The 25546-nt window shown below is 44.2% G+C and overlaps 1 protein-coding gene and 1 gene segment (V, D, J or C); both read right to left on the bottom strand.

Annotated features, from left to right (window-relative positions):
* LOC309516856 (Ig mu chain C region-like) overlaps positions 1 to 25546 on the bottom strand; it is an 80629-nt gene that overhangs the window by 26753 nt on the left and 28330 nt on the right.
* LOC309516816 (uncharacterized protein) overlaps positions 11748 to 25546 on the bottom strand; it is a 279061-nt gene continuing 265262 nt past the window's right edge. For all 3 annotated transcript variants that reach the window (XM_082195731.1, XM_082195733.1, XM_082195732.1), the window contains 10 exons: positions 24567 to 24887; positions 21361 to 21657; positions 20626 to 20952; positions 19585 to 19914; positions 18038 to 18373; positions 17206 to 17514; positions 16171 to 16494; positions 15377 to 15691; positions 14732 to 14901; positions 11748 to 13626 (listed from right to left, as the gene is read on the bottom strand). In XM_082195731.1, the coding sequence (XP_082051857.1) occupies positions 13618 to 13626; positions 14732 to 14901; positions 15377 to 15691; positions 16171 to 16494; positions 17206 to 17514; positions 18038 to 18373; positions 19585 to 19914; positions 20626 to 20952; positions 21361 to 21657; positions 24567 to 24887 (2738 nt within the window). In that variant the 3' untranslated portion in view covers positions 11748 to 13617. The remainder of the gene's footprint in view (positions 13627 to 14731; positions 14902 to 15376; positions 15692 to 16170; positions 16495 to 17205; positions 17515 to 18037; positions 18374 to 19584; positions 19915 to 20625; positions 20953 to 21360; positions 21658 to 24566; positions 24888 to 25546) is intronic.

The raw sequence follows: 25546 nt of genomic DNA on the forward strand, positions 1-25546 counted from the left end.
TATCTAGAGGGCCAAGTTTGCCTATGCCTCATGTTTCCTAACTGACAATTAACTCACCACTCTATAACCTCTGGCCAGTCAGCATCTTCTATCATCCAGCCCAATCAGAATAAATTTAACCCTAACAAATTCTCAAAGAAATTCTCTCTCTCACCCCACACCCCACAACCAATCACTAAGCATCTATTGCTATTTGAAATATGTACCATATTCTTACACCATGCCAGTCATGGCTTCTCCTAAAGAATCCTGGGAGGTATAGTTTGTCAATGGTGCGGAGAGATGTAAGGAGACTGCTAGCCCCATCCCAGAAGTATAATTTCTGGAGTGGTTTAACAACCAGCCCCTCTCAAAAGGGAACTTTGTCAGCAATAACACTTTGAGGTGAATGGGGTCCTCCTTTTGACTCTCAGCACCCTTAACAACAAACTACAGCCCCCAGAATTCTTTGGGGGAAGCCACGACTGTTTAGAGTGGTATTGGAATGCTTCAACAGTATAGTGTGAATGCGGCCATACGAATAACAATACAAGGCCTTGAACTCTGGCAGTCACAGAAGTCGCAGAATATCTTCCCCTTCAAAACATATATACACAGAGAGAGATATACAGCACTTCTGCAGGAGCCTTCACAAAGAAGGGACTTGAGACTGGTTCACCTCCTAGCTAAGTGCTGATTCCACAAGGGTACTGAGTGAGGAGAGCTTAGACGCCTCACAGCTTTTCCAGAATTGGTGCTGAAGGCTTATGTGTCTCTTGCCAAGCTTAAGGGAGGCTGGGAAAAGACCAGTTGCTCCCACTGGCCTTCCTGAAGCTATTAATCTCCCTCACAGATGGGTGTCAGGTACCAGAAAATGCCCTGCTCCCTATTAGATTTCTCTGTGGTGGGTTGTCAGTTGGCGAACTGTTTAGTGAGTACAGTGGTACCTCGGGTTACATACGCTTCAGGTTACATACGCTTCAGGTTACAGACTCCGCTAACCCAGAAATAGTACCTCGGGTTAAGAACTTTGCTTCAGAATTAAGTACGTAACCAGAGGTACCACTGTATTCATTTACTTATATGTTAAATTTCTGCCTCATCCTTTTCATCCCAATGGAACAACAGTAGCAAAAAGATATAAATTAATTAAACACTAAAAACATATAAAAACATTTAAACATGAGTCACAGCAACACCATATATTTAAAGCACAGGGCTTCCTTCAAATAACATTGGAAACCTTTGTTTACCACATGCAGAACTACAATTCCAGCTGAGAGCTGTAGTCCTGTGAGTGGTAAACTACATTTTCAGGGTCTTGCAGGCGGAGGGAGGGAAAGCCATATGCTTTAAATGTATAGTGTACAATAGATATGCACAATCCTCAGAGCTAATAATTTCAGGGTTGTCAAGGACAATGTCTTTCAACCATCAAATGTCTGGATGAACAACAGTATTTTTAAATCCCTCCTGAATGAGGGAGACAGGTGCACTTCACCAGGGAGGGCATTCTACAAATAGGGAACCACCATCGAGAAGGCCCTGCCAGTGCCAACTAGGCAGCACCCACAGCAGTGCCATTAACAGGCCTTCCCTGCTGATCATAGATCTCAAATGGTCATTACTGTGTGAGGCACCCATAAAGTTGCATTACTAGCATGCAAAGTCCTAAATAGCTTGGGACACAGTATTTAAGAGTCCCAAGCTGTGTTGTTGTTGTTGTTGTTGTTGTTGTTGTTATTATTATTATTATTATTATTATTATTATTATTATTATTATTATGTCTTTGCATGCTAGTAGTGCAGTTTTATGGGTGCCTCACAACCTGCAAGCTGTCCCCCACCATCAAGCTCTCAGTGTGTTGAGCATCTGCTTTCAGAAACACTAGAGCAGTGATGGCCAAACTTGGCCCTCCAGCTGTTTTGGGACTACAATTCCCATCATCCTTGACCACTGGTCCTGTTAGCTAGGGATGATGGGAGTTGTAGTCCAAAAACAGCTGGAGGGCCAAGTTTGGCCATCACTGCACTAGAGAGATCTCCACAGCTTTCTGAGAACTGCATCACTTTAAATAATGATTGTAAGGTAATCTCAAAAATGTACAAAATGTTATTGGAATGGTATACGATGGTGAGGAAGTTAAGTCGGTAATGATTCACTGGGCCAGAGATTTTGGTTATAATATATATTTTGAAGATTGGGTTAAAGTATGGAATGATAACTTGAAGTTTACAGTTACAGATAGGTAGCCGTGTTGGTCTGCCATAGTCAAAATAAAAAAAATTCCTTCCAGTAGCACCTTAAAGACCAACCAAGTTAGTTCTTGGTATGAGCTTTCGTGTGCATGCACACTTCTTCAGATACACATCTGAAGAAGTGTGCATGCACACGAAAGCTCATACCAAGAACTAACTTAGTTGGTCTTTAAGGTGCTACTGGAAAGAATTTTTTTATTTTGAAGTTTACAGCATGCACCACCTTAAAGGAAAACGTTTTGAAAATGGTATATAGATGGTACATTACACCAGTTAAATTAGCAAAAATGTTTAAAACTTGTAACAAGTGTTGGAAATGTAAAGAGAAAGAAGGATTATTTTTTCACACGTGGTGGGAATGTAAGAAAGTGAAGGGGTTCTGGGAGATGATATATAATGAGTTAAAGAAGATGTTGAAATATAATTTTGTAAAGAAACCAGAAGCCTTTCTTTTAGGAATAACAAGAAATGAAATAAATAGAAAGGACCATAAACTCTTTCAGTATGCAACAACTGCAGCGAGAATATTAATGGCCCAAAAATGGAAGCATGAAGAACTACCGACTCTTGAGGAATGGAGAATGAAGTTAACGGACTATGCAGAACTGGACAAACTAACTGGAAAAATAAGATACCAACGAGATCACAAGTTCATTGAGGACTGGGGAAAATTTTCTGAGTATTTGAAGGGTGTATGTGATGAGCAAACAACGCTAGTGGGTCATAAAGAAGCTTTGTGAAAGAATAAGGAATATTGCAAAAATGCAAATATGTTGGTAAAGGTATATTAAAAGGCGATATTAATTTTGGAGAATGCGTAGATAATAAATTTAAATACGGATGATTGTCAGAGAAGCTGAGGGAAGTCCTAAAGATGAAAATATGTTAATTAGGAAATTGTTAATTGGAGATATTTGTGTAAAACTTAATAAAATTTTATTTTTTTTAAAAAAGAGAACTGCATCACTTACACCTGAGTCTACAACACCAGAAAGGAGTCAGCTGAGACCAGCGGCTCCCACCAGTCTTCCAAAAGATAACACTCACATGAGAGGCTCTGGTGCTGTTGTGCAAACCCAACCACCTAGAGGTTTGCAGAAAGCAAGGGTAGATATTATCTTAAAACCCTTTAAGTGAGTGTTGGTTGCTCATCAGCATTCTCATACTTCTCAGCTAAATGGAGAATTCTGGAGTGTTTGGGGAGGCTAGCTGAGATCTCTTGGAAACTGGACATAAGGCAAGCTTATAAATGACTCAATGACCTTTCCAACTCTACAATTCTATGACATACCTACCTGCTCTATGTTAGCCTTCCACAAGGGTAAAGAAAGGCAGTGGCTTGCCCCTAGGTTTTCCTAAAGCTGCTCCTTAGCTGGCAGAGTTAATTTGAAGCCCCTACCACTCCTGAACCTGATCTGTAGTTGGGTGACTATCATACCAGTCTTCCATCCTTGTGCCTGTATCATTCCAATTTTAGTATATGTGCTGCCGAAGCGAGCACTATCACACCATTCTTCAAGGGGAGCACTGGCTTTCAGAGACCCACATTGTTCTCCCAGCCCTTTCAAGAAGGCCCATAGTTCAGTGGTGAAGCATCTTCCAATGGTCCCTCCCAGGACTCCCAATTAGTCAGGGGGCTTGCAAGTTGCTCAGCAGAAAAGAACTTAAGAAACTCAGCAACAGTTGTACATTGGGGTACAGGGGTAGCTCAGTGGTAGAGCAGGAATAGCACAGGTCAGTGATGGAACATTTGCTCTGCACGCAGGAAATCTCATGTTTAACTCACAGAACCTCAAGGTAAGGTTGGAATATATTCCTGGGCTGAAACCCCAGAGAGTCGCTGTCTGGGGTCTAGGGGTGAAGCACACTGCTTCAGAGAAACAAGAGAGCCTAGTGCTCTTCACTGGGCTGAATGGAAAGGACAGCACGTATTCCTGCTTACACAAATGGCGGGGAGGAGCAGAAGCTGGTTGCTACCTTAGAAGTTTACTGAAAGCTACCACTGAGCTCAGATCTTGCACACCTGCCAGTAAAGTTGCAGGCGTTAGGTGATCTCTCTGCAATCTCTGTCTTTACTGAAGCCCAGAGCCACACAGCTCTCCAAGCAGAGTGCTTGATTTTAAGGAAGCTTGAGATCCCTAGCATTCCTCCAGTCTTCCTAGTGGTGTGTTGGATGGAGCGCAACACTTGAAAGCTTCCTTATCCCAACTTTGGAGAAAAAGAGGGAGGAGAGTGGAAGGCTCCCAGCAGTTACTCCTAACCTTTATAAATCTGTAGCCCAACAAGATGCCAAACTTTTCCCCAGCTGACCACTGGTCATTGGAAAGAGTTGCTCCCCTGCTTCAGGTATAGCTGCTGTAGATCTGAATGGCTTGTGTGCTTCTCAGCTGAGCACTGAGCTTCTGAGATCCTAGAAGCTTACCCTATGATTGCTCCCAAAGGCATAGCTGAGCAGAAGCCATCCCACTTTTCCTGAGCTCAGCACTGAGCTTCAGAAAGACACCAGCTGCTCCCTCTACCTCTGCACTAGTCTAAGTAGCTTGCATTTATCCCAGCTCTGAGGTTAGCTACAGAAAAGCTATGAGGATGCTGGGAACTTCTTCCATCAGCTCAGAGAAGAGTCACCCAGCCCTGTTGCTTCCTTGGCCTAGCTATAGCTGCTATGGATCTGAAAGAGCTAGTATCTCACGGGTAGGTGGTGTGCTTCAGAGAAGCTAGGAGTTCCCCCTCCCATTATTTCCAAAGCTGTAGCTGAAGGAGCCAAAATCCCCTTTTCCCTAGCTGAGCACTCCTGATTATTGCTGCTATCTGAAAGGCTTGATGCTGTTCTAACTGACTGGTGAGTTTCGGAGAAGGTAGTGGGTTGCTGGGTGCTTTCCCTAACATTTCCAAAGCTGCAAAGGATCAGGGTGCCACCCAGCTCTTGCATACTCCACCCCCAACTGAGCACTGGATGTCAAGAGATGTTCCAATAGCTTTTCTTGCCCTGCCTAGAGGCCCTAGATACCTCAATGGGCAATGGATGTAGAAGACTTGTATGTCTCCCAGCTGAGCTTCTGCAGTGTTGCCTCTCAAAGGGGTGCTGCTGACTAAGGAGGCTTCCTTCTTGTCACAATTTAGGGATGGTGGAGGACATGCAGAATTCCAGCCAGAAGACCTATAATTCAGTTGGGGCATTGCACATCTCCCCATAGAATGCCGGCTCCCCATTGCTGCGCATGTCAAAGCAGAGGGGTGAGGAGAAAGGTTACTGATACCAGGAATATATACCAAATTGTGAGAATTGAAATCAATCGACATTTCACAAGAAATATCCCAGAGAAACAAGCTGCTTATCGGAGCATCTTGCAGGCAGCCCAGTAACTCCTTACTCCTCCCCCTTAAGCTGTCAGCTGAAAAGTTGGCCTAAGTGTTGGGCTGATGGGTTGCAAGTAGGCTACCTTCCAGTGTGCTGCAAAGATCACATGCAGCAGCTCCAAGCTGAACATGGGCCTAAGGTGGCTATTGGGGAGTTTTTGTTGTGTTTAAGTCTCTCTTAAGCTCAGCAGGGAGGTGGCAGTAACCAAGTGTTAAAATCTGCATTAGTTGGGAAGCCTATCAATTTGAGAAACCAGAATTCAAATGGAAATACTAATACTTATGCCCAAGCCTATTACAACCTACATCCTTTCCATGATAGTTGACCGATCCTAGAAAGAGTCTTTTCTTATGTTTCTATCTTCCCAAAGCCTGGAGGTAGGCCCCTTTCACTCACCGTATCAAAGGTTGACCTTGCATGGTCCATTTCTCCTGAAAATCATCTTAGTTCTATGAAGTCTTCAGTGTTTTCTCCTAATGTTCTTGGAAACCGTCTCCAAAAAAGGAAAGTGACGGTAGATGTCCTTGGTGCTGACATGAAGGTCTGAAAACAGACAAACAACATATTGTGGTGGAGTGATGTCTGGGGTGGGGGCTATAATTTGCAACCAAAAGTGGCCACGTGAAACTGTTGCCGAGGCAGAACTTCCCCTTTTTCTAGTTTATTTGTCTTGCCTTGTTTTCTTGTTTTCAAACTTTGGGGTTTCTCACTAACCAAATTTCCAGAGTTAGGGTTAATCTGGCAAAACAGCCCCCCTCCACACAAAGAGAGAGATATGGCCCCCTAATATTTATTTATTTCAAAAAGAAATAATTTATCCCTTTCTGCCAACAGCCTTATAAGTATAAATGGTAAACCAACTATTCCCATACCCTCCAACATTTCTCCGATGAAAATAGGGACATCCCATTCCCTAATGATGATTTTACTATCTATACCCCACACATCTTACTGCTGCCCCAGCCACTCTGGGCAGCTTCCAACATATATAAAAAGATAATAAAACATTTTTTAAAAAAATCCCCTATGCAGGATTGCCTTCAGACAGCTCAGGGGTCAGATAACTCCCTACCCTCCAATGAAAATAGGGACATCCTAAGGAAAAGTGGGACATTCTGGGATCAAATCAGAAACTGAGATGGCTTCTCTAAATCAGGGACGTCCCTGGAAAATAGGGACACTTGGAGGGTCTGTATTCCATAGCAGATAATTCTGGGCTGAATTTGGGACCAGGCCTCACCCTGAGAAGTCTGGAATTTATTGGTGATTGACTCTTTCCATATCACTTTCGGTGCCACCTAATACCACCCATTTTTTGTTTCATAGAACTGGGAGGGGGCAATTTCCTCCAAGGTTGTTTGGGGCCAAGTTGCTTACACCAACAGTAGCCTCACTTTGAACAAACGCTTGGAAGTGCTTCACTGCCTTGTGGAGGGCCAATTTATATCATTTTGAGTTTGTGGGTGCCAGGCACCTATAAGCTTTGCAAGTGTTAAAATATAAGCCAGGCTATCTAACTGTGTTGAGGCAATCACCTGGGTGGTGGGCCATTAAGAAAGCAAAGGAGAGGGGGCTCTGTGAGAGACAGCGAATGGGTGGGTGGGGACATAGTGAGAAGGACAAAAGCCAAAGTTTAGAGTTGGAAGTGTGTGTGTAATGTCAGACCCTCCAAGTGTACCTGTTTTCCAGGGATGTCCCTGATTTAGAGAAGCCGTCCCGGTTTCTGTAGGTGCTGCCACACTAAAAGATTTATTACAGCTGTGGAACAAGTGTTATGTGGCACCAACTACAGTACCATTTCTGCAGATTCAGGTGTTTATTGGGCATATGTGGGGCAAAGTGATCCTGCAAACAAACTAGTCCCAAGCTGTTAAGGGCTTTATATAAGACTACTAACACTGTGAACCTGGATCTGGCAGCAGATGGGGAAGTAGTGCAGATCTCTGAGCGGAGAAACTAAATGTTGATAGGGTCTAACTCCTGATCCTGAGTAAGCGCAGTAAGGTGTCAGTAGCTAGGGTAAGTGACTCAAACCACTCCAGGAGGACGATCCAATTGAGCCTGACTCCAGATATGAAAGGAAGCTGAGACTCAATAGAACCTGACCACTCAGTCTTTGTGAAATAAATTGCATTTGGCTACAACTCAATGCCAAACAATATTGAAGTAATCAAAGTGGTCTTCATAGCCTCCACATTCTGATGTGGGCTGAGGTGCTGCCCCATTACTCTTCTGCCCTCTAGAACTTACCATTTCCAAGGGGCGGGAAATTGATCTGAGTGAGAAGAACAATGGTTGTGGTTTCACTGAGCATGTATGAAACAACTGGCCAAGTTTTGTCCTAGCTGTGCATCTCTCACTGTGGTTTGGGAGGTATGGCAAAAAGATTCCAGGGTTCCTCAGGAGGAGGGTTTGATTGCTAAACCACTCTACAAATTGCAACTGTCGGGGGGGGGGGCAGGACCAGGGAGTCTCCTAACAACTCTCAGCACCCTTAATAAGCAACAGTCCACAGGAATCTTAGTGGGGAACCATGACGGTTTCAACCAATATTGTGTGGCCGCAGTGTAGCTGCCCCCACCACATAAAGTTTGGCTCTTAGCACTGAACTGCTACAGACCTGACAAACTCTGTTGTTATTGTTTAGTTGTTTAGTCGTGTCTGACTCTTCGTGACCCCATGGATCAGAGCACGCCAGACACTCTTGTCTTCCGCTGCCTCCCACAGTTTGGTTAAACTCATGTTGGTAGCTTCAAGAACACTGTCCAACCATCTCGTCCTCTATTGTCCCCTGGTCTTTTCCAGGGAGTCTTCTCTTCTCTGGCATGGATAAAAAATGGTGGAAGGAGCTTCATTCGCTGAACTTTCCTGTCTTGGGCTGCCATTTGAGTCGCAGGAGTACTGCTTGGGGGATAAAAGACACATGTACAATTTATGGGGCCTGGGGATGGCACCTTAACCATATGGTCATTGTGCTGATGAGAGGTTACTATTTTTCTTTCTGGAAAGCAGTTAAAATATCCCTCCCACATTTGATTAATGTTATGTTCAATAGATGGAAGTGAGAGTAGGACCATAAAGAAGGCTGATCGCCAAAGAATGGATGCTTTTGAGTTATGGTGCTGGAGGAGACTCTGGAGAGTCCCATGGACTGCAAGAAGATCAAACCTCTCCATTCTGAAGGAAATCAGCCCTGAGTGCTCACTGGAAGGACAGATCCTGAAGCTGAGACTCCAAGACTTTGGCCACCTCATGAAAAGAGAAGACTCCCTGGAAAAGACCCTGATGTTGGGAAAGATGGAGGGCACAAGGAGAAGGGGACGACAGAGGACGGGATGGTTGGACAGTGTTCTCAAAGCTACCAGCATGAGTTTGACTAAACTGTGGGAGGCAGTGGAAGACAGAAGTGGCTGGCATGCTCTGGTCCATGGGGTCACGAAGAGTCGGACACGACTAAACAACAACAACAATGTTCAATAGAGTCCTTCCAGCTCTAATCTATTGCACATTGTTTTTCAGGGTAGGGATGTGTGGATGAAGTGCAGTGAGGCTGAAAACCATGGCATGAATGTCCCTCCTGATGGTTTGTTGTTGATCGCAATATAGGTAAGACTGAAAGGCCCCCACTGACATTTTGATGAGTCATCCTGAGAACAGATGCAACCTGTTTTCACCAACAGTTGTGAACTGGTGTTTCCCCTTTAAGCCGAAGGCGAGTGCTGGCGGTCAGAAGGAAATGGACAGATATGATGTGTGGCGCTTTGAATAGAAACTCACATTGATGTGTTCTGAGTCAACTTCAGATAACAAATGGTGGGTTTCTCAGCGCCTGAGAAAGCAACAACCATGTTTTGCTGATTTGGTACGAGCCGCACGCTCTATGAATTGAGCATATCTACCAGAGGAAACTGAGACACAGCTCAAACTGGGATGGGGCAGAATGTCATGCCTTTGCCTACAGTGTATAGACTGACAGAGCTAGCCACTGCCCCCACCCCCCCAATCCTCAGTAATGAGAGTGTAAACCAAGGTTGGAGGCAAGTTCTGAAGCTGCTCCAGTGTTAGCAATGTCTACAGCAAGGGCAGCCCTCCAGATGTTATTGGCTCCCATCAGCCCCAGACAGCATCACCAATGACCAGGAGATGGTGGGAATTGTAACCCAACAATATTTGGAAGGCACCATGTAGAATTCTCTTGGTGTCAGTATCCGGTATCCTAAGGCAGCTGCAAGGTCCTGTAAGGATGCCTCATGAATAGGGTGGCCAGGCAAGAAAAAGTGCAGGGCACCTGAACTAAAGGTTGTGTAGGAGAGAGGATAGTTGTGGAAATTTCATGCAGGTTGTACCTGTTGAAATTCTTTCCTCTTGTTGTGTATGCAGGAGTCCTTCCCACTTTTCATCTGGTGCCTCTGTTGACCCCAGCTCCCTCCATACATATACATATACATATACATATACATATACATATACACATACACATACACATACACATACACATACACATACACATACACATACACATACACACATGTTTATGTATGTATTCTAGGCCAGCACTCCAAGCAACATTAGGTCACTGGATCTCACCATACGTTTCATTTCTCACAATGACCCTGACCTTGTGCTGCTTTGAGTTAAACTTTGTGAAACCTTGTAAGGTTTTACAACCCAAAAGGAAAAAGGGACAGGAGCCTGAAACTGGATAAGCCTTGGAAAAGGCTGTACATGTGGTACTCTGAAGGATAAATGAGGCACAAGCCTAGGGCTCAGGGCCACAATACCTCAAGGACTGCCTCTCTCCATATGAACCTAACCAGACCCTGAGGTCATCCTCTGAGGCCCTGAATTGTGTGCCTCCTCCACAAGAGGCTTGGAGGGTTGCAACATGAGATGCCTTCATTATACACATTTTGGTGCCAGGCAAAAACATTCCTCTTCAACCAGGCCTTTGGCTGATTGACATGTGATGTCCATTTAACTGTGTTTGTTTTTGTTCTTATTTTTATTATGATTTTTGTGGTTTTTATATTGAATTTTTTTGTTGGGAACTTCCCTGAGGGAGAGTATTTAGAGTTTGCTGGGATGTGACAGAGGAAAAAAGGTTGCAGTCTGGTAAAAGCGGCAAGTTGGAGAGAGGCTTATAGTGCGATGGTTGGTTTCTTTTTGGAATCTACAATTGTAGATTGGGAGAAGCAAAACCCTCTTGAAGTGCCAATGCTGTGTACCCTTCCACAGTAGGCTCAGGTTGTATATGTGTGTAAGGCCCTTCTTGGTAGCGGCACCCACCCTGTGGAATGCCCTCCCATCAGATGTTAAGGAGATGAGTAATTATACAACATTTTGGAAACATATGAAGGCAGCCCTGTACAGCGAAGCTTTTTTAAGGTTTAAGGTTTTATTATGTTTTTATATATGCTGGAAGCCACCCAGAGTGGCTGGAGGAACCCAATCAGATGGGCAGGGTACAAACAATAAATTGTTGTTGTTGTTGTTGTTGTTGTTGTTGTTGTTGTTGTTGTTGTTGTTGTTAAACCATATATTGTAAAAACACCACAGTTTCCACTGTTCCTTAAAGGAAAGATGAACCATTGAATTTTGCACCACTCAAAGACTGGAGTGGCATGCAACTCTGGTATGTTAAAAGTTAACCACTAGTCCATGGTGAGTTACATACAGCAGAGACATTTTAGGCTGGAGTTGGGAAGCCTCAGACCTGGGGTCTGAATGTGGCCCTCCAAGCGTTTCTGCTTGGCCCTCTGAACTCTCCCTACACCACACTCCCTCCCAAGCACCACCTCCTCCCCAGGCCACTCCCTTCACTGTTTTGCACTCTCCTGGGCTCTTTTTGCCCACCTTGAATGTGCCTTGATCTCTTGGTTGCTCAGATGGAGAATAAAGGCAGGTGTGTGAGTATGCGTAGAAGGTAGTCTACTGTACAAAGGCAGCATTTTCATTTGTTGCTCTTTTGCCTCTGGCCCTGCCCGTCACTAACATGTGGCCCTTGAAAGGTTGCCCAGAATGAAATGTGGCCCTCAGCGTGAAAAAGATTCCCCATCCCTGTTTTAGGAGAATCCCTGAAAAGAAGCATTTGTGTCCCAATGGGTGCCCTCCCTTCCAGTGCTTTGAAGAAGACTGAGAATCGACAACAATGCATGGTTAATAGAAGTTTATGTAGCAGCTGAGTTTTGATATGTCTAATTTGAACAAAGACTTATACAATGGAGGGCAATAGTATACACATACAAGGCAAAATTATTACAATCAGAAGCAATACGAGGACAGAAATTAATATAGACAAACTCAGCACCAAACACAAGGATGTTATAGTATGATGTTTATACTGTGCATTCTTAGGTTCATTCTATAAATCAATGCAAATTGGTACAGTGCAATAGAATAGAATACAATGCATTGCTTTTTATACAGATTATAGTAACACATTATGGCAAACGATACGGGAGGGTGGAAGTCTGATAATGTGATGGCTGCACAGTGCTGGCAGTTTAGTAAACTACAGTCAAACACGGCTGATGTGTACGACAACTCTGATAACATATGCACCAGATATACACCTTGGTTAATAAGAGACAGCATCTACCCGCTGAACAATCAGAGTTCAAGAAAGCAACCATTTAGTGCTGTGAGCTTTAACAGCTGAATAGCACTGAAATCTCGAGCCAGATTATTATTATTAATTCTCTGCCCAATCAGTTTGCTAATGCAAAGTGGTTCATACAGTTAGCTATGACCATGCTAAAGAGCTGATTAGCACCAAATGGCTGATCAACAGCAGCGGCAAATCTCTTTTTTAGCTGGACTGTGATCCTAGGAAAACTCAAGTTATAATTGTTGCTGCCTTGTGGTCCAGGAGCAGAGGACAATGTAATGCAAATGTGACAGGATAAAGTTTCAACACTTCTCAAACACGAAACTAATGCAACCGTGAAAAGTAATTCAACACAACACAGGGAAACTTTGGATGATATTTTGCACTATGCAAGCCAAGTGGGAATGATAAAAAGCTGAGAACTTTTAATCTTCATTGATTTGACTGCTGGAGATTTGAACATGCCCAGAACTCTCTCCAGTAGAAATCAATAGCCTTGGAAAGGGCGTGTGCTTGCTGCTACCCATGAAAAACTCTTTGCTTATCAGGCTCCTCTCTTTAAACATGGTGATAAAGGAAGGGGCCTTTATTGGTTGCATCAGTTCTGACCCCTTTTGATCACAGTCATTTTGTACACATTTTTCTGTTTGTCTATAGGAGGGCAAATAATGGAGTCCTCTGTTGCAAGTAAGGGGGAAATGTGGACAAAAGGACTTAAATTTGGAAAGCAAAAACAGCTACTCATCTTCTGCTTTTATCAGGACACTTAAGACTAAATGCTTGCTCTCTGGGCTGCAAATTGGCAACATATCAATATGCCAATGCTTCTAGAAACTGCCGCTGCGGAAATAATGGCTCAGGATTTGGAGGAAATGAATACAAAGTGTAGAGCAACGAAATAGCTTTGGAGCTTTTCACCAGTTTGGATGGCTCCTGCTCAGATCCAGTTTTCTGCAACCCGTAAGTTGCTATAGTTGGAAGGAAAAGATAAATCATTCATTTTATTACTCATGGATGGTTGATATGCTATTCTTTGTTGTTTATTTCTTTCACAATTGTTGAGCTCCACATTGTTGGCACTGGCAAAATTGCTGTTTGCTGCTCAGTTTCCATGCACTTGCAATATCGATACAGAAAGTTGTTTACTATTTGTGATAATGTTCATGTAAAGTTGAGGTCGCTTTCTTCAGTGACCTGTTAACCATCTTTTTGAAGCAAAGTTGGCTGTGTCGATTATTGCAAAAGATGGCAAAGCAAACCAAGTAACACTGAAGATAATGCTTTCTGACATTAATGCTTTGTTGTATCATAGCAGACAAAAATTATAATGAGAAAAGACTGAGAGAACTATATAATGGAGAGAGAAAGCAGGGTCTTATTCTGCATATTCTTCATCGTGAGATAAGGTGGAAGGTTACTTCACCTGTGGAAACAGAAGAGGTGGGGAGAAGATTAAACAATCCATGCATGTTTATCTGAATAGTTTGGGGATGAGGACAGGACACCTAAGACATTGGTTCTGCTGTTGCTGGAGAACAGCGAGTTAGAAGCCAATTGATCTCATGTCCATTTTGTGACAGGCAGAGGACATTCTATCAGCACTAAGTCAAACAAGTAGGTAGATGTGCATATCCATATTAACACAGGTCTGCAAATGCAAGTTTGTCCTCACTTGCTCACACTTAATAACATTTGTCAAATGTACACACACAAAACGATTTAGGACCGTGAGAGATGGTGTCCACAATTAATTGTTGGGTGAGAAGAAGGAGAAGAGTTTGGATTTGATATCCCACCTTTCACTCCCTTTAAGGAGTCTCAAAGCGGCTAACATTCTCCTTTCCCTTCCTCCCCCACAACAAACATTCTGTGAGGTGAGTGGGGCTGAGAGACTTCAAAGAAGTGTGACTGGCCCAAGGTCACCCAGCAGCTGCATGTGGAGGAGTGGAGACGCGAACCCGGTTCCCCAGATTACGAGACTACTGCTCTTAACCACTACACCACACTGGCCAGTGCCTTCTACATTTGTGTGGTGCTTCCAAGGTTTGACTCTAGCCTAGGGTTTCCCAAACCTGAGTCTCCAGCTGTTTTTGGATTACAATTCTCATCATTTCTGACCACTGGTCCTGCTAGCTAGAGGAGGGAGAAAGGTTGTTTTCTGCTGCTCCAGAGAAGCGGACATGGAGCAATGGATCCAAACTACAAGAAAGAAGATTCCACCTAAACATTAGGAAGAACTTCCTGACAGTAAGAGCTGTTTGACAGTGGAATTTGCTGCCAAGGAGTGTGGTGGAGTCTCCTTCTTTGGAGGTCTTTAAGCAGAGGCTTGACAACCATATGTCAGGAATGCTCTGATGGTGTTTCCTGCTTGGCAGGGGCTTGGACTCGATGGCCCTTGTGGTCTCTTCCAACTCTATGATTCTATGATTCTATTCAATGATTCTATGATTCTATGATGGGAGTTGTAGTCCAGCAACAGCTGGAGACTCAAGTTTGGGAAACGTTGCTCTAGCTCGTTCCCTTTTTACCTTGATGAAAGTGACGAGTCCCCCATAGAAGATTGCAACAGTGAAGAGGACCATGAAAGTGGAAACTTTGTTCCAGACGCTGTTGGCCTCCTCGAGTTCACTGTACTCATCTTCGTTTTCATTGCGGATATCGCACAGAGCAGCACCCATGATGGCACAGTCCCAGGAATCTGCAGGTGAGATGATATGGTTACTCCTTGGAGAACAGATGGAGGAGAAAGTCTTCGGAAAAGCAAGAACAAAGTACAGCAGCAAATATATGATGAAACAAATAAGAGACAAGGGTGCGTTGAAGGCATGTTGGTTTCTCTTTTTTGAATATAGACCCCACAAAGACCAACAGTGTTCCTAGGGCATCTTTAGTGGATCAGCATACAGTGTGGATTTTGTGCAAAAGCTATATCTGGTTATTGGATCGGGGCACAAGATGCAACTGAAGAAGAAAGAAAGAAACACCTCATTGATTATTACTTTAATATAGAACTGAAGGATACATTAACATTGTGCGATATAACAGAATGGACATCCCATCTAGCGGGATGTGAAGACAGCAAGCAGGCCAAATCAAGATGTCAAGGAAATTACATTGTCTTCGCAATGAAGTGAATTTATCTGGTGGTAAGGTGCAGATAAGATGTATTTTACCGGAAAGGGAATTGGTTCTTCTGATTGTGATGTTTTCAGAGGAGACGTGTGCTACAAGGCATGCGTAAGAGACTCCTGTCAGCCACTTGCTTGTGGGGACTTCAAGTATGCTCACTAAGGAACATCTTTGTTTTTCATGGTCACATTTCAGACCATGAGCATCATAACCCTTCAGTGACATTCCTTTTTTCTCCTCCTCCCACTTCACAAAGATCTCTCCTGGGTAGAAGTCTCTGACCATGCAGAATAAGGTTACATTTAAGTCATCATTGGAGGACTGTTGCTGGAGGTAGACTTTTGGGGGCTTCATTGTGCCTGTGTTAAAAAAAGGGAAACAAAAAATGTTAGAAGAAACTACTATGGACATATTTGAGATTTACCCTGTTTATCAGTCTTTCACTTTCCCCAGAAAACCATTGGAATTATATTTGTTGTTGTTACAACTGGGGTGGCTCTCTAATAGTATTTTCAGCATTCTGAAAGGTACAACACCCATAATTCTTTGTGGAAACCATGAAAATGAAACTGGCATAAAAGAGATAAAACTTCATTGCATATACAAATCGTTAAAATTAGTAGCTTCAATCCTGTGCTCAGGTGGCTTTAAATGTAGGTGATGGACAGCTGTGTTTGCTCAATATTATTTAGTGTTGGCTGCAGTCTGAATTAGCATATTGAGCAAAATGGGTTAGTACTTTGACTCAATCTCCAGTAACTTTGGTGTGTTCCTGAATCACTCTGTTTTGCTCTCAGTGTCTCATATGCTCCTGCCCACCCTTTTTGTAAGTCCTCACCATTCCTTCGCTCAAAGTGTCGCTTGGTTTCTCCTAGGCCATTTTGGATGCTACAGGTGAACTTCACAGTGGTTTTCCATTCAGTCAGATTCACGCGCAGTTGTCCGTAGATCCAAGAAGTGCTGTTGGTTTCATTCAAGAATGTGGTAGTCACAGCTTTTGTGTCGGCAGGTTCTCCATCCATTGTCCAACTGACTGTTGAGTTGATGGTTGCATTTGCAAGGGGCATCATGCATGTCAGAATGGCACTTTTGTTTATAAAGAGATCTTCAAAGAGCGGTGGCTGCATTTTGATAGCTGTCTTGTTAAGAAGTGGGGCCATTCCTTCAAAAACAAATAATCATCAGATTGAACGGGTTTGAGATGTGCTCTTCAGAAATCGCCCTATCTGTTGGTTTAAGGTGCCGTATTGTAATGACTAATCCATTCACAAGAGAACCCTGTGTTGGACTAGCTCATGAGTCTTAAGCAAAAGAAGTTTATGATTTGGATGCTATAACCAGTTCTATAGAAAATGGAAGAATCGTCCAGTTTGAGGTGGAAATGACAAATTGTGTGTTTGTGAAACCAGCTCAAGAGAGAGAGAAATATGTGGTCCAGCATTATGTCCAACTGATTCTACCACCTTTGGGTAGAAACAGGGATTTGACATTTAGAAATATAGTCAAGTGCTCTGAGCATGTGGTTTCCACATTCCTAAAACATCTACTTCATCCCCCAATCAACCCATCACTACCCCCTATTCTGTGCACACAATTGATCATCAAATCAATAGCCACAACTATCAGCAAACGGCTGCTCTTTCCATTTATCTCTAGCTAGTATGCAGTTGTTAAAGGCATAGAATAAAAAAGTGGTATCTTAAACTTGCCTTCTGCCCTCCGATTCCCTATGACATCTTAGGAGCTTGTATGAATAATGATAATTGTGGCTACTTAGTGGTAAGGGCTAAGCACTCTGCAGAGCCACTCTGTTTCCCATTAGGATTGGGTTCCTTATGGTTTCAATGTAGTTTACCTGTATATTATGACTTACCAGAATAATGCAAGTCCTTCTTAATCATGGTGTTGGTTGAGCTGTGATTCACAATGCATGTATAGATTTCTGGCTCTCTCCACTCTTCTCCGCTGAGTACCCAACTGCAGGTCTTCTGGAACTTCCCATTACCAAGTGGGACCAGAGCTGAGGAATTAGTACTGCAGCTGAGCCTGTGTCCTTTGGTGGCCCATTCAATGTCTATATTTTTGGGATAGAAGTCGGTAGCAAAGCAAACAAGTTTCTGGCGTCCCCCATCTTCCGAGGTGTGGAATGCTGTCACCTGTGGGGGAGCTGGTTGCAGAAAATCTGAAATGAAAGGGTTGACCTTTTGGTTGCAAAAGAGAACATGCACGGATAGAAAGCAGAGTTCCCTGTCAGTTCAAGTGCCTGGTTAATGAACACTGAGTTTAAACACTGAGAAGTACACACATTTCCTAAGAAGTAAAGCTCCTCTTCCCAATGATTTCAGTGGAAACAACTAATGGAGGCTTGTTTCCAAGTGATGAACACACACATACATGTTCAGCACCTGATGACTGCTGCAAACACCACATTCCTGCCATAACACCACAGACAGAGCTATCTTACCTCCGAAGTCAGCAGAGAAGTGCTGCTTTTTGATGGAGGAAGTTTAGTGTTCATCTGAATGTTGAGTTGTTATCATTGAGTTCATGCGTGTATGAACTAACCTTCATTGTGGTGAGAATTGCTGCTGAGCAATTCTTCAACTCTCTTTTTTAGTGGCGGTGACCCACACAACAATTTCTTCTGTGCAAGGTTAAGCCGCCTTCTTTCATTGGCTAGTGGAGCATTTTCTTACCAGACTTACCATACAAATGCTCACTGGCATTCTTCATAAGAGTTAAGGACTCATGCCCCACAATGCAGGAATAGAGGGCTCTGCTTCTCCACTCAGATGCTGGGACTTTCAGAATGCTTTGGATGGTAAAAGTGGGGCTTCCAGCTTGGGCTGTTGGAGGCCCTGTGATATATTCAGAGACATCAATGTCTGTGTCATTCTTCTTCCACCTGATGAATATTTCAGCTGGGGAGAATCCAGAGACCTCACAAGCCAACCAAGCTACAGCTTGGGATGTAGGTTGTATGAATTGTCTTGGCGACAGAATGACCAAGTTGAAAGATGGAGCTTTAACATGGTTGGAATCTATATGGAAGGGGATGAAAACAGAAATGCTGACAAGGCTGATATTCAATTAGAAGACACACGAAGAGAGAGCACTATGTTGGTGGTGGTGGGGAATAGTGAATCACACTACAGTGGTGCCTCGGTTTTCGAACAGCTCAGTTCATGAACAACATGGAAATCGAATGCTGAAAACCTGGAAATAGGTGTTCTGGTTTGTGATCTTTGCTTCGGAAGCCGAACGTGTTCCGTTTTGAGTCCCGAGCTTCCGTTTTTACTGTTGTGCTTGTTAATTTGCACCCCCCATTGTAATCCAAGTCTTCCCTTTCCATTTTCCTGTTGTGCTGCAAATTTGTGTCCCCCCCCATTGTAATTGCAACAATGAACAACTTGGAAATTGAATACTGCAAACCCATAAATAGGTGTTCCGGTTTGTGAACTTTGCTTCGGAAGCTGAACATTCTCTGTTTTGAGTCCTGAGCTTCCGTTTTTACAGTTCCACTTCTAATTTGCCTCCCCCATTGTAATTGTAGTGTTCTGAGGTGATATTTGGAGCTTATATTTTGAGTTTTTGTTTTTGAGGCTTTTTCGGTTAATTTGTTTTTGTGGCTGTGTGAAACCCAGCTCAGCTACTGATTGATTGATTGTGTGACTGCAGAAATGGATAAAAAGCCCCCCCCCCTCAATCCAAACAATGACTATCATCAGTGCAGGTAAGAAAAAAATAATTTCAATTTTTATCATCTGCAATACTGTTTTATTTATTTTATATTACAGTACATTGATTATTGCTTTCATTTTATGGAGCAATGGTCTCATTAGATAGTAAAATTCGTGTTGAATTGCTGTTTTAGGGGTTGTTTTTAAAAGCCTGGAATGGCTCTTTGCATTACTTTCTATGGGAAAGCGCGCCTTGGTTTTTGAATGCTTTGGTTTTTGAACGGACTTCTGGAACGGATTAAGTTTGAGAACCAAGGTACCACTGTATTGATATACTGAAGACTTTATTTAATTTTCATGCTAAACTATGAGATCTATGTCCATCTGAAGCCCCATTACTTTCTCATAAATTCGAGGCCTAGTCTCTGATGGTTGAGTGATGAGGGACAGGCACCACATACATTTTCCTCTATCCATCCGTTGGTATGCAGAATACTATTTCCTTTGGTGATGCTATTTTCATAACCAGTAGTTGTTGACTTATCACACATTTCTTCCATATCTTCCCTCACCTTTGTTTTTTTGGGTGGTCTGCTTCATGTCCGGGAAGAATGAGCAGGGATGAGAAATTAGGCACTGGATTGCATTTCCAGAATCCCAGGCCTCTCTGGTGATGGTCAACTGGCTTTGTAAGCTCTGGGTGAGGTTTGTGTGGCTTGTGATGTTTGCTTTTTCGGCATTCTTGGTATAGTTTATGCCATTCACCATCCAAGTGAGCATGGCATGGTCCAGTTCATATCCCACAACAAGGCAAATAAAGAGAGCTTTATTTTGGGTTAGTAGTTTCTCAAGAGGTGGCTTCAGGAGGTAGAGACTGGGAGGTGGGATGCTCCCTTTACATGCTAGAGGGGAACAAAAGACAAAGATGGATTTTTATGATGGTCAGAGTAAAGCACTTGGCAGGAAGATAGAGAGAAATGGGGCACTGTGAGGAGAAGAGGAGCTGAGGGGTGAAGGGAGGTCCCAACTTTTTCAACAACACATTTGGAAACTGCACCAAATTCCCCATGGTGTAGGGTTGCCATACGCCTGGAATTTCCTGGACATAGCCAGAATATTGCAGTCAGAAGCAGTGTCCCATGTCAACAGTGTCGTTTTCGGTGAAAATGCTCAACAACTTTGGGCAAAACTAAAAAAAACCACAACTTCAACAATTTTTGTCTCCGGATTTTCACTTTTTGAAATATGGCAGCTGTATCTGGTGAAGCCAATCATTTCCCCTTCAGATGGCCTATATTAGTCAAGTCCTCAGAAATGTGATTTATACATTCTATGCCCAACACACTATTGTAGTGCAGGATGGGATTGTCTACTGATGACACCTGATTGCCTGGCAGTCTGTTTGCCTTAGATCTGATAGGAACCAGGGAAAATGTAGGAGAGCAGGACAGTAGAGCAAAAGCATGAGTTTTCTCTCTGGGGAGTGAAATGGACTAAGGAGAGCAAGAGAGGGAGAAAGTGTGTATGTGTGTGTGTGTGTGTGTGTGTGTGAGAGAGAGAGAGAGAGAGAGAGAGAGAGAGAGAGAAATTATGCAGTGGGCTTGGAAAATCACCTGTGCACTTGCTGATGCTGCTTGTCTGGATGTTACTTGTATCAGGTTGCCTTGCCTTGCAGATATATTTCTGTAGTGTGTTCCATTCCTCCAGGGGCACAACCAAGTCTCTCCTGGTATAAAACTGGCCAGCATTCTTCAGAAGGTTTGCAGGCTTGGGGGCCTCTTGAGCCTTCCCACTGGCCTCCCAGGTGACTTGGATGTTCTCTAGGGAGTTGCCATAGATGGAGCAGACTAAAGTGATGTTACCACTGTTCCCCACTCCTGTGCTGGGACAGAGTGGATCAGTGCTGAGAGTCAATGAGAGAGCTGTCGGCACAATCCAGTCTGAAGAGAAAGAGAGGGAAAGACAAATCTATTTTGTAAGACTGTGGTGAGCGTTGGATTCTTCAAAATAACACTAGTGACACTGGAATAAAACCACCAGTGGTTTGGGAATAGTATGTCCTATCTATATTCTTTTTCTTCCTGCTTTGCCTCTCCCATATTCAGCTTTGTATCTCAATTTTTTCACTATTGCTTCTGTCCATGGTTCAGCCATCAGAACCTGCTGTCCCAAACCAAAGAACTCTGTCTCTTATTTTCTGTCCAACTCCAGAAAACTCATTGGCTGCTCTGATGATGGGTGGCTAACTAGGCCTGACTTAAGTGGCTTACTTAATTTTCATTGTCTAACTGAGGGATTCAGCCCAGAAATTCTGGCAATTTGTTGTGTGGTTTATTGTTCAACACTACCTTTTCTCGAGATGTTCCTGACCACCTTTGTATTTGTTGCCTCATGCACCACCTCACATGTGTTGATCTCCACTTCTTGCCATTGAGAGATGGGCATTTTCAACTGGTTGCTGGAACTGTATGTCCCGTCTGCCATCTTTTGTTCCACAAATGTTACTTTCTTGTTTTGTGGACCAGCCTTCCACTCGATGCTCACATTTGGGGGTCTGTAGTTAGATGCGATGCACTTCAGCGTGATGGTTTTATTTTCTTGGTCTATTGACTGCAGGAGTTCAACAGTAGGTGCTTGAAGCTGGTCTGTGAAGAAACTTCTGTTATAAGTAGCCATCATAAAATGGGAAAGAGTAGCATTGCAGGGTGGGTTAGGAAGACATCAAATTACCTGTATTAAGAAAAAGGAAGTCCTCAGGAGCATAAGCGAAAGAAATGAAGAAATTCTTCATGAGTGAAACAAAGTGGAACAGCAAACAGGACCTTGTGTGAATTCCTGGCATAGGCGGTAGAAGTGTTGTTGTGCGATAGGTGGGAGAAGCTGACAGAACTGAATTTTGAGCATGTGCACAAAGTGTGGCAGGGGGTCAAGAATCAGTTGGGTGAACCCAGCAATGCTAGGTGCAGAGCAGAGGTCCTTAGGTCAATGAAGTTAAGAGTTGTGTTTGAATGAGGATATATTGTCTTCACAACTGCTTACGCCTAAAGGTTATCCTGTCTGTGTGCTGAGTTCAGAGGACAAGACAATTCTCTCCAGTATCAACAGTTTGGAGAGACTCACCAAAGCCTGAACTCTGATCCACAGATGCGCCCAGTTTTTCTCAGGTGAATGTGTAAACTTCTCCTCATTGAAAAGCAGAGAAGTGATGCGAGGTGGTAAGAATGCTCTGCCTGTGGTGTTTTTTGATAGCCACCCTGCACATGCAAGTCAACACCAGAAACGTTTGTACAATGAATATGCATGGAAACATGCCGTGAGGTTTTGCTGAGAGTGCTGCACAACACATCTGCCTGCACGGGCTTTAGGGTTAAGCTTCACACCATGAATGAAATTTCAGGAGATATCTTACCGAGGCTTAGTTACATCCTGACTTCAAATTCGTTGTATATTAGGTTGCATCCTGTGAGTGTGTACTCTTGGTATGCGATCCTTTGCCCTGGTCCAAGTGGATTACCATCCCACTGTTAGTCTATGCTTTGGTCCCTGTTACACACGCACCCCCTCCCAGAGGCAGAGCAAGGTGGGGGGTGGGGCGCCCCAGGTGCCATCCCTGACGGGGGTGACAAAAATCCTGGCCGGGCTGGATTGCGTCCCCCTGCCGCGCCAGACCATGCCCCCCGGCCCAGACCGCCACGCCGAATCGTGCCTCCTGGCCCGGCCACGACGGCGGAGTGCGTCCCCTGACCTGGCCATGTGGGCCAGATCGAACCCTCCCTCCAGGTGTGATCGTCCCGCACCCTGGGTTGGGAGTCGCAGGGGCAGTGTGCCATTACCCTGTGCTCCCATCTGGAGGAGGCAGGCAGGCAGGGGAGAGGACGGGAAGCAGGCAGGTGGGCAAAAACAGAGGATGGTGGGAATGGGTGCCACACGCCCCATCCTGTCCCTCCTGGTGGGCTCTGCGCTCGCCGTCCCGTCCCTCCCAATGGGCAGTTCGCCCCACCCCTATAGGTGGTTCACACCGCCCCAGGTGTCGGAGAGGCTTCCTCTGCCACTGCCCCCTCCTCACAGAAATATTCAGATAGCTCAGTTGGTTAGAATGTGGTGCTAATAATACTAAGGTCGCAGGTTTGATCCCTGTAAGAAACAGCTGCATATTCCTGCATGCAGGGGTTGGACTAAATAATCCGCAGGGTCCCTTCCAACTCTAATCTATGATTCTATTATTTGTAGCTGCAACCACTGCAAATTAGGGGCATGCAAGCACTCTCGGCCCTGTTGAAGGGAACCCAGTGGCTCCGTGTTGATTCTCCTCTGTCCTATGTCTTCCGTGTTCTCCATCTACTCTTCTCTGAATCAAGGCACAGTTGCCTCTTCCTATATTGCTGAATAGGTGGCTACATCCCAACTGTAGCGTTGCACTGGTGTAACACTGATGTAACACTGGTTGCACTAGTGTGCAGTGTGAAATCTGCACTGGCAGAAGAACCCTTGTACCAAATCCCAAACTTTTTACCATACCCTACTTTTCATTCATGGGACGCAGGTGGCGCTGTGGGTAAAAGCCTCAGCGCCTAGGGCTTGCCGATCGAAAGGTCGGCGGTTCGAATCCCTGCGGCGGGGTGCGCTCCCGTCGTTCGGTCCCAGCGCCTGCCAACCTAGCAGTTCGAAAGCACCCCCGGGTGCAAGTAGATAAATAGGGACCGCTTACAAGCGGGAAGGTAAACGGCGTTTCCGTGTGCGGCTCTGGTTCGCCAGAGCAGCAATGTCACGCTGGCCACGTGACCCGGAAGTGTCTTCGGACAGCGCTGGCCCCCGGCCTCTTGAGTGAGATGGGCGCACAACCCTAGAGTCTGGCAAGACTGGCCCGTACGGGCAGGGGTACCTTTACCTTTACCTTTTACTTTTCATTCATTCATTCATTCATCATTTTATTTGTATGCCGCCTTTCCATAGTTAAAACAACGCTCAAGGCGGCTTACAACATGGCAAGATTTACACAATTACCAACATAACAAAAGTCATAAACAGTAAATAAAACACACCAAGAAATACACAACCAAATGGAAAGCAATTTCCACATAAATCATAAAATCTAAAACTAAGAATACAGCATTAATATCAATCACAATTTAAAAAGACATAGATAAAATATAAAAGCATTTTTTTAAATAAAAAAACCAAACAAACAAAAAACAGAGCCCTCCCAGCAGCAGCAGCACTCCTTTATGGAGTCTGTCAGGCCCCGCCCCAAGCCAGGTGGAGAGAAGCAGGGCAGGGCCCTTCAGGTCACTTGTCGGGGCTTTTAAAATGAATATAGCAACTTATAATATTTAGAGATAAGGGAAAGGAACAAGACCTTTTCCTGTGAACAGGCATTTCTTAGCTTTGGTGCATCTATCTCCTAGCAATGACCATGTGCCCCCCACCCCCAATGTTGTGACCTACTAAAAAACGCAACCTTCTCTAGAGAGGAAAATGTTAGAAGATTATCATTCATACAAAGAGCCTGACTGATCGTTGCAACCTCAGCACCCACCTTGGGAGATTCACTTACCAATGGGTACCTTTTCACTCTTAGTGAGTGGCTGGTTGGACGAGGAATGGTGGACCACACAGCTGTAGCTGCCGCCCTTCCCCCCTGCTTCGTCTCTGCCAATTTTAAGGATGCTGTAAGTGGTGTACCCCTTCCCAGCTGGTGTCACTGGTCCGTTGTCATACAGTGTCTCATTCAGGATATTGTTGTCCTTCTTCCATGAGATGCTAATTTCCTCTGGGGAAAACCCATTCACGTTGCAGACAAGAATCAGGGCCAGGGTACTCTGGAGCGAGACGTCAAGGTTGGCTTTTGAAACGGTGATGGAGGGCTCTATGGTTTCTGAATTCAAAAGAGGGAGACTATCATGATTAATGAAGTGCCTAGCTTTGTGCTAGCAAACTTGCTCAGGACAATTTCTCCCTCTCCCTCTCCCCCCCCTCTCTCTCTCTCACACACATGGTTTGTGTATGTGAGAGAGACTCATAAACCAATTAAACCAATCCACAATGCAGCTCCTAGACTGGTGACTGGGAGTGGCTACTGGGACCATATAACGCTGGTTCTAAAAGATCTGCATTGGCTCCCAGTGAGTTTCTGAGCACAATTCAAAGAGTTGGTGTTGAACTTTAAAGTCCTAAATGGCTTTGGTCCTGTATACCTGAAGGAGTAAAGGTAAAGGACCCCCTGTATGGTTAAGTCCAGTTGAATTTGACTATGAGGAATGATGCTCATCTCACTTTTCAGGCCGAGGGAGCTGGTATTTGTCCACAGACAGCTTTCCGGGTCATGTGGCCAGCATGACTAAACTGCTTCTGGTGTAATGGAACACCGTGACAGAAACCAGAGCGCACGGAAACACCATTTACTTTCCCACTGCAGTGGTACAGTACCTATTTATCTACTTGCACTGGTATGCTTTTGAACTGCAATTGTCTCCACCCCATCATTCAGCCCAGACACTGAGGTCCAGCTTTGAGGACCTTCTGGTGGTTCTCTCA

This window comes from Podarcis vaucheri, assembly GCF_965113315.1.
Source record: "Podarcis vaucheri genome assembly, chromosome: 13".
Lineage (NCBI taxonomy): Eukaryota > Metazoa > Chordata > Lepidosauria > Squamata > Lacertidae > Podarcis > Podarcis vaucheri.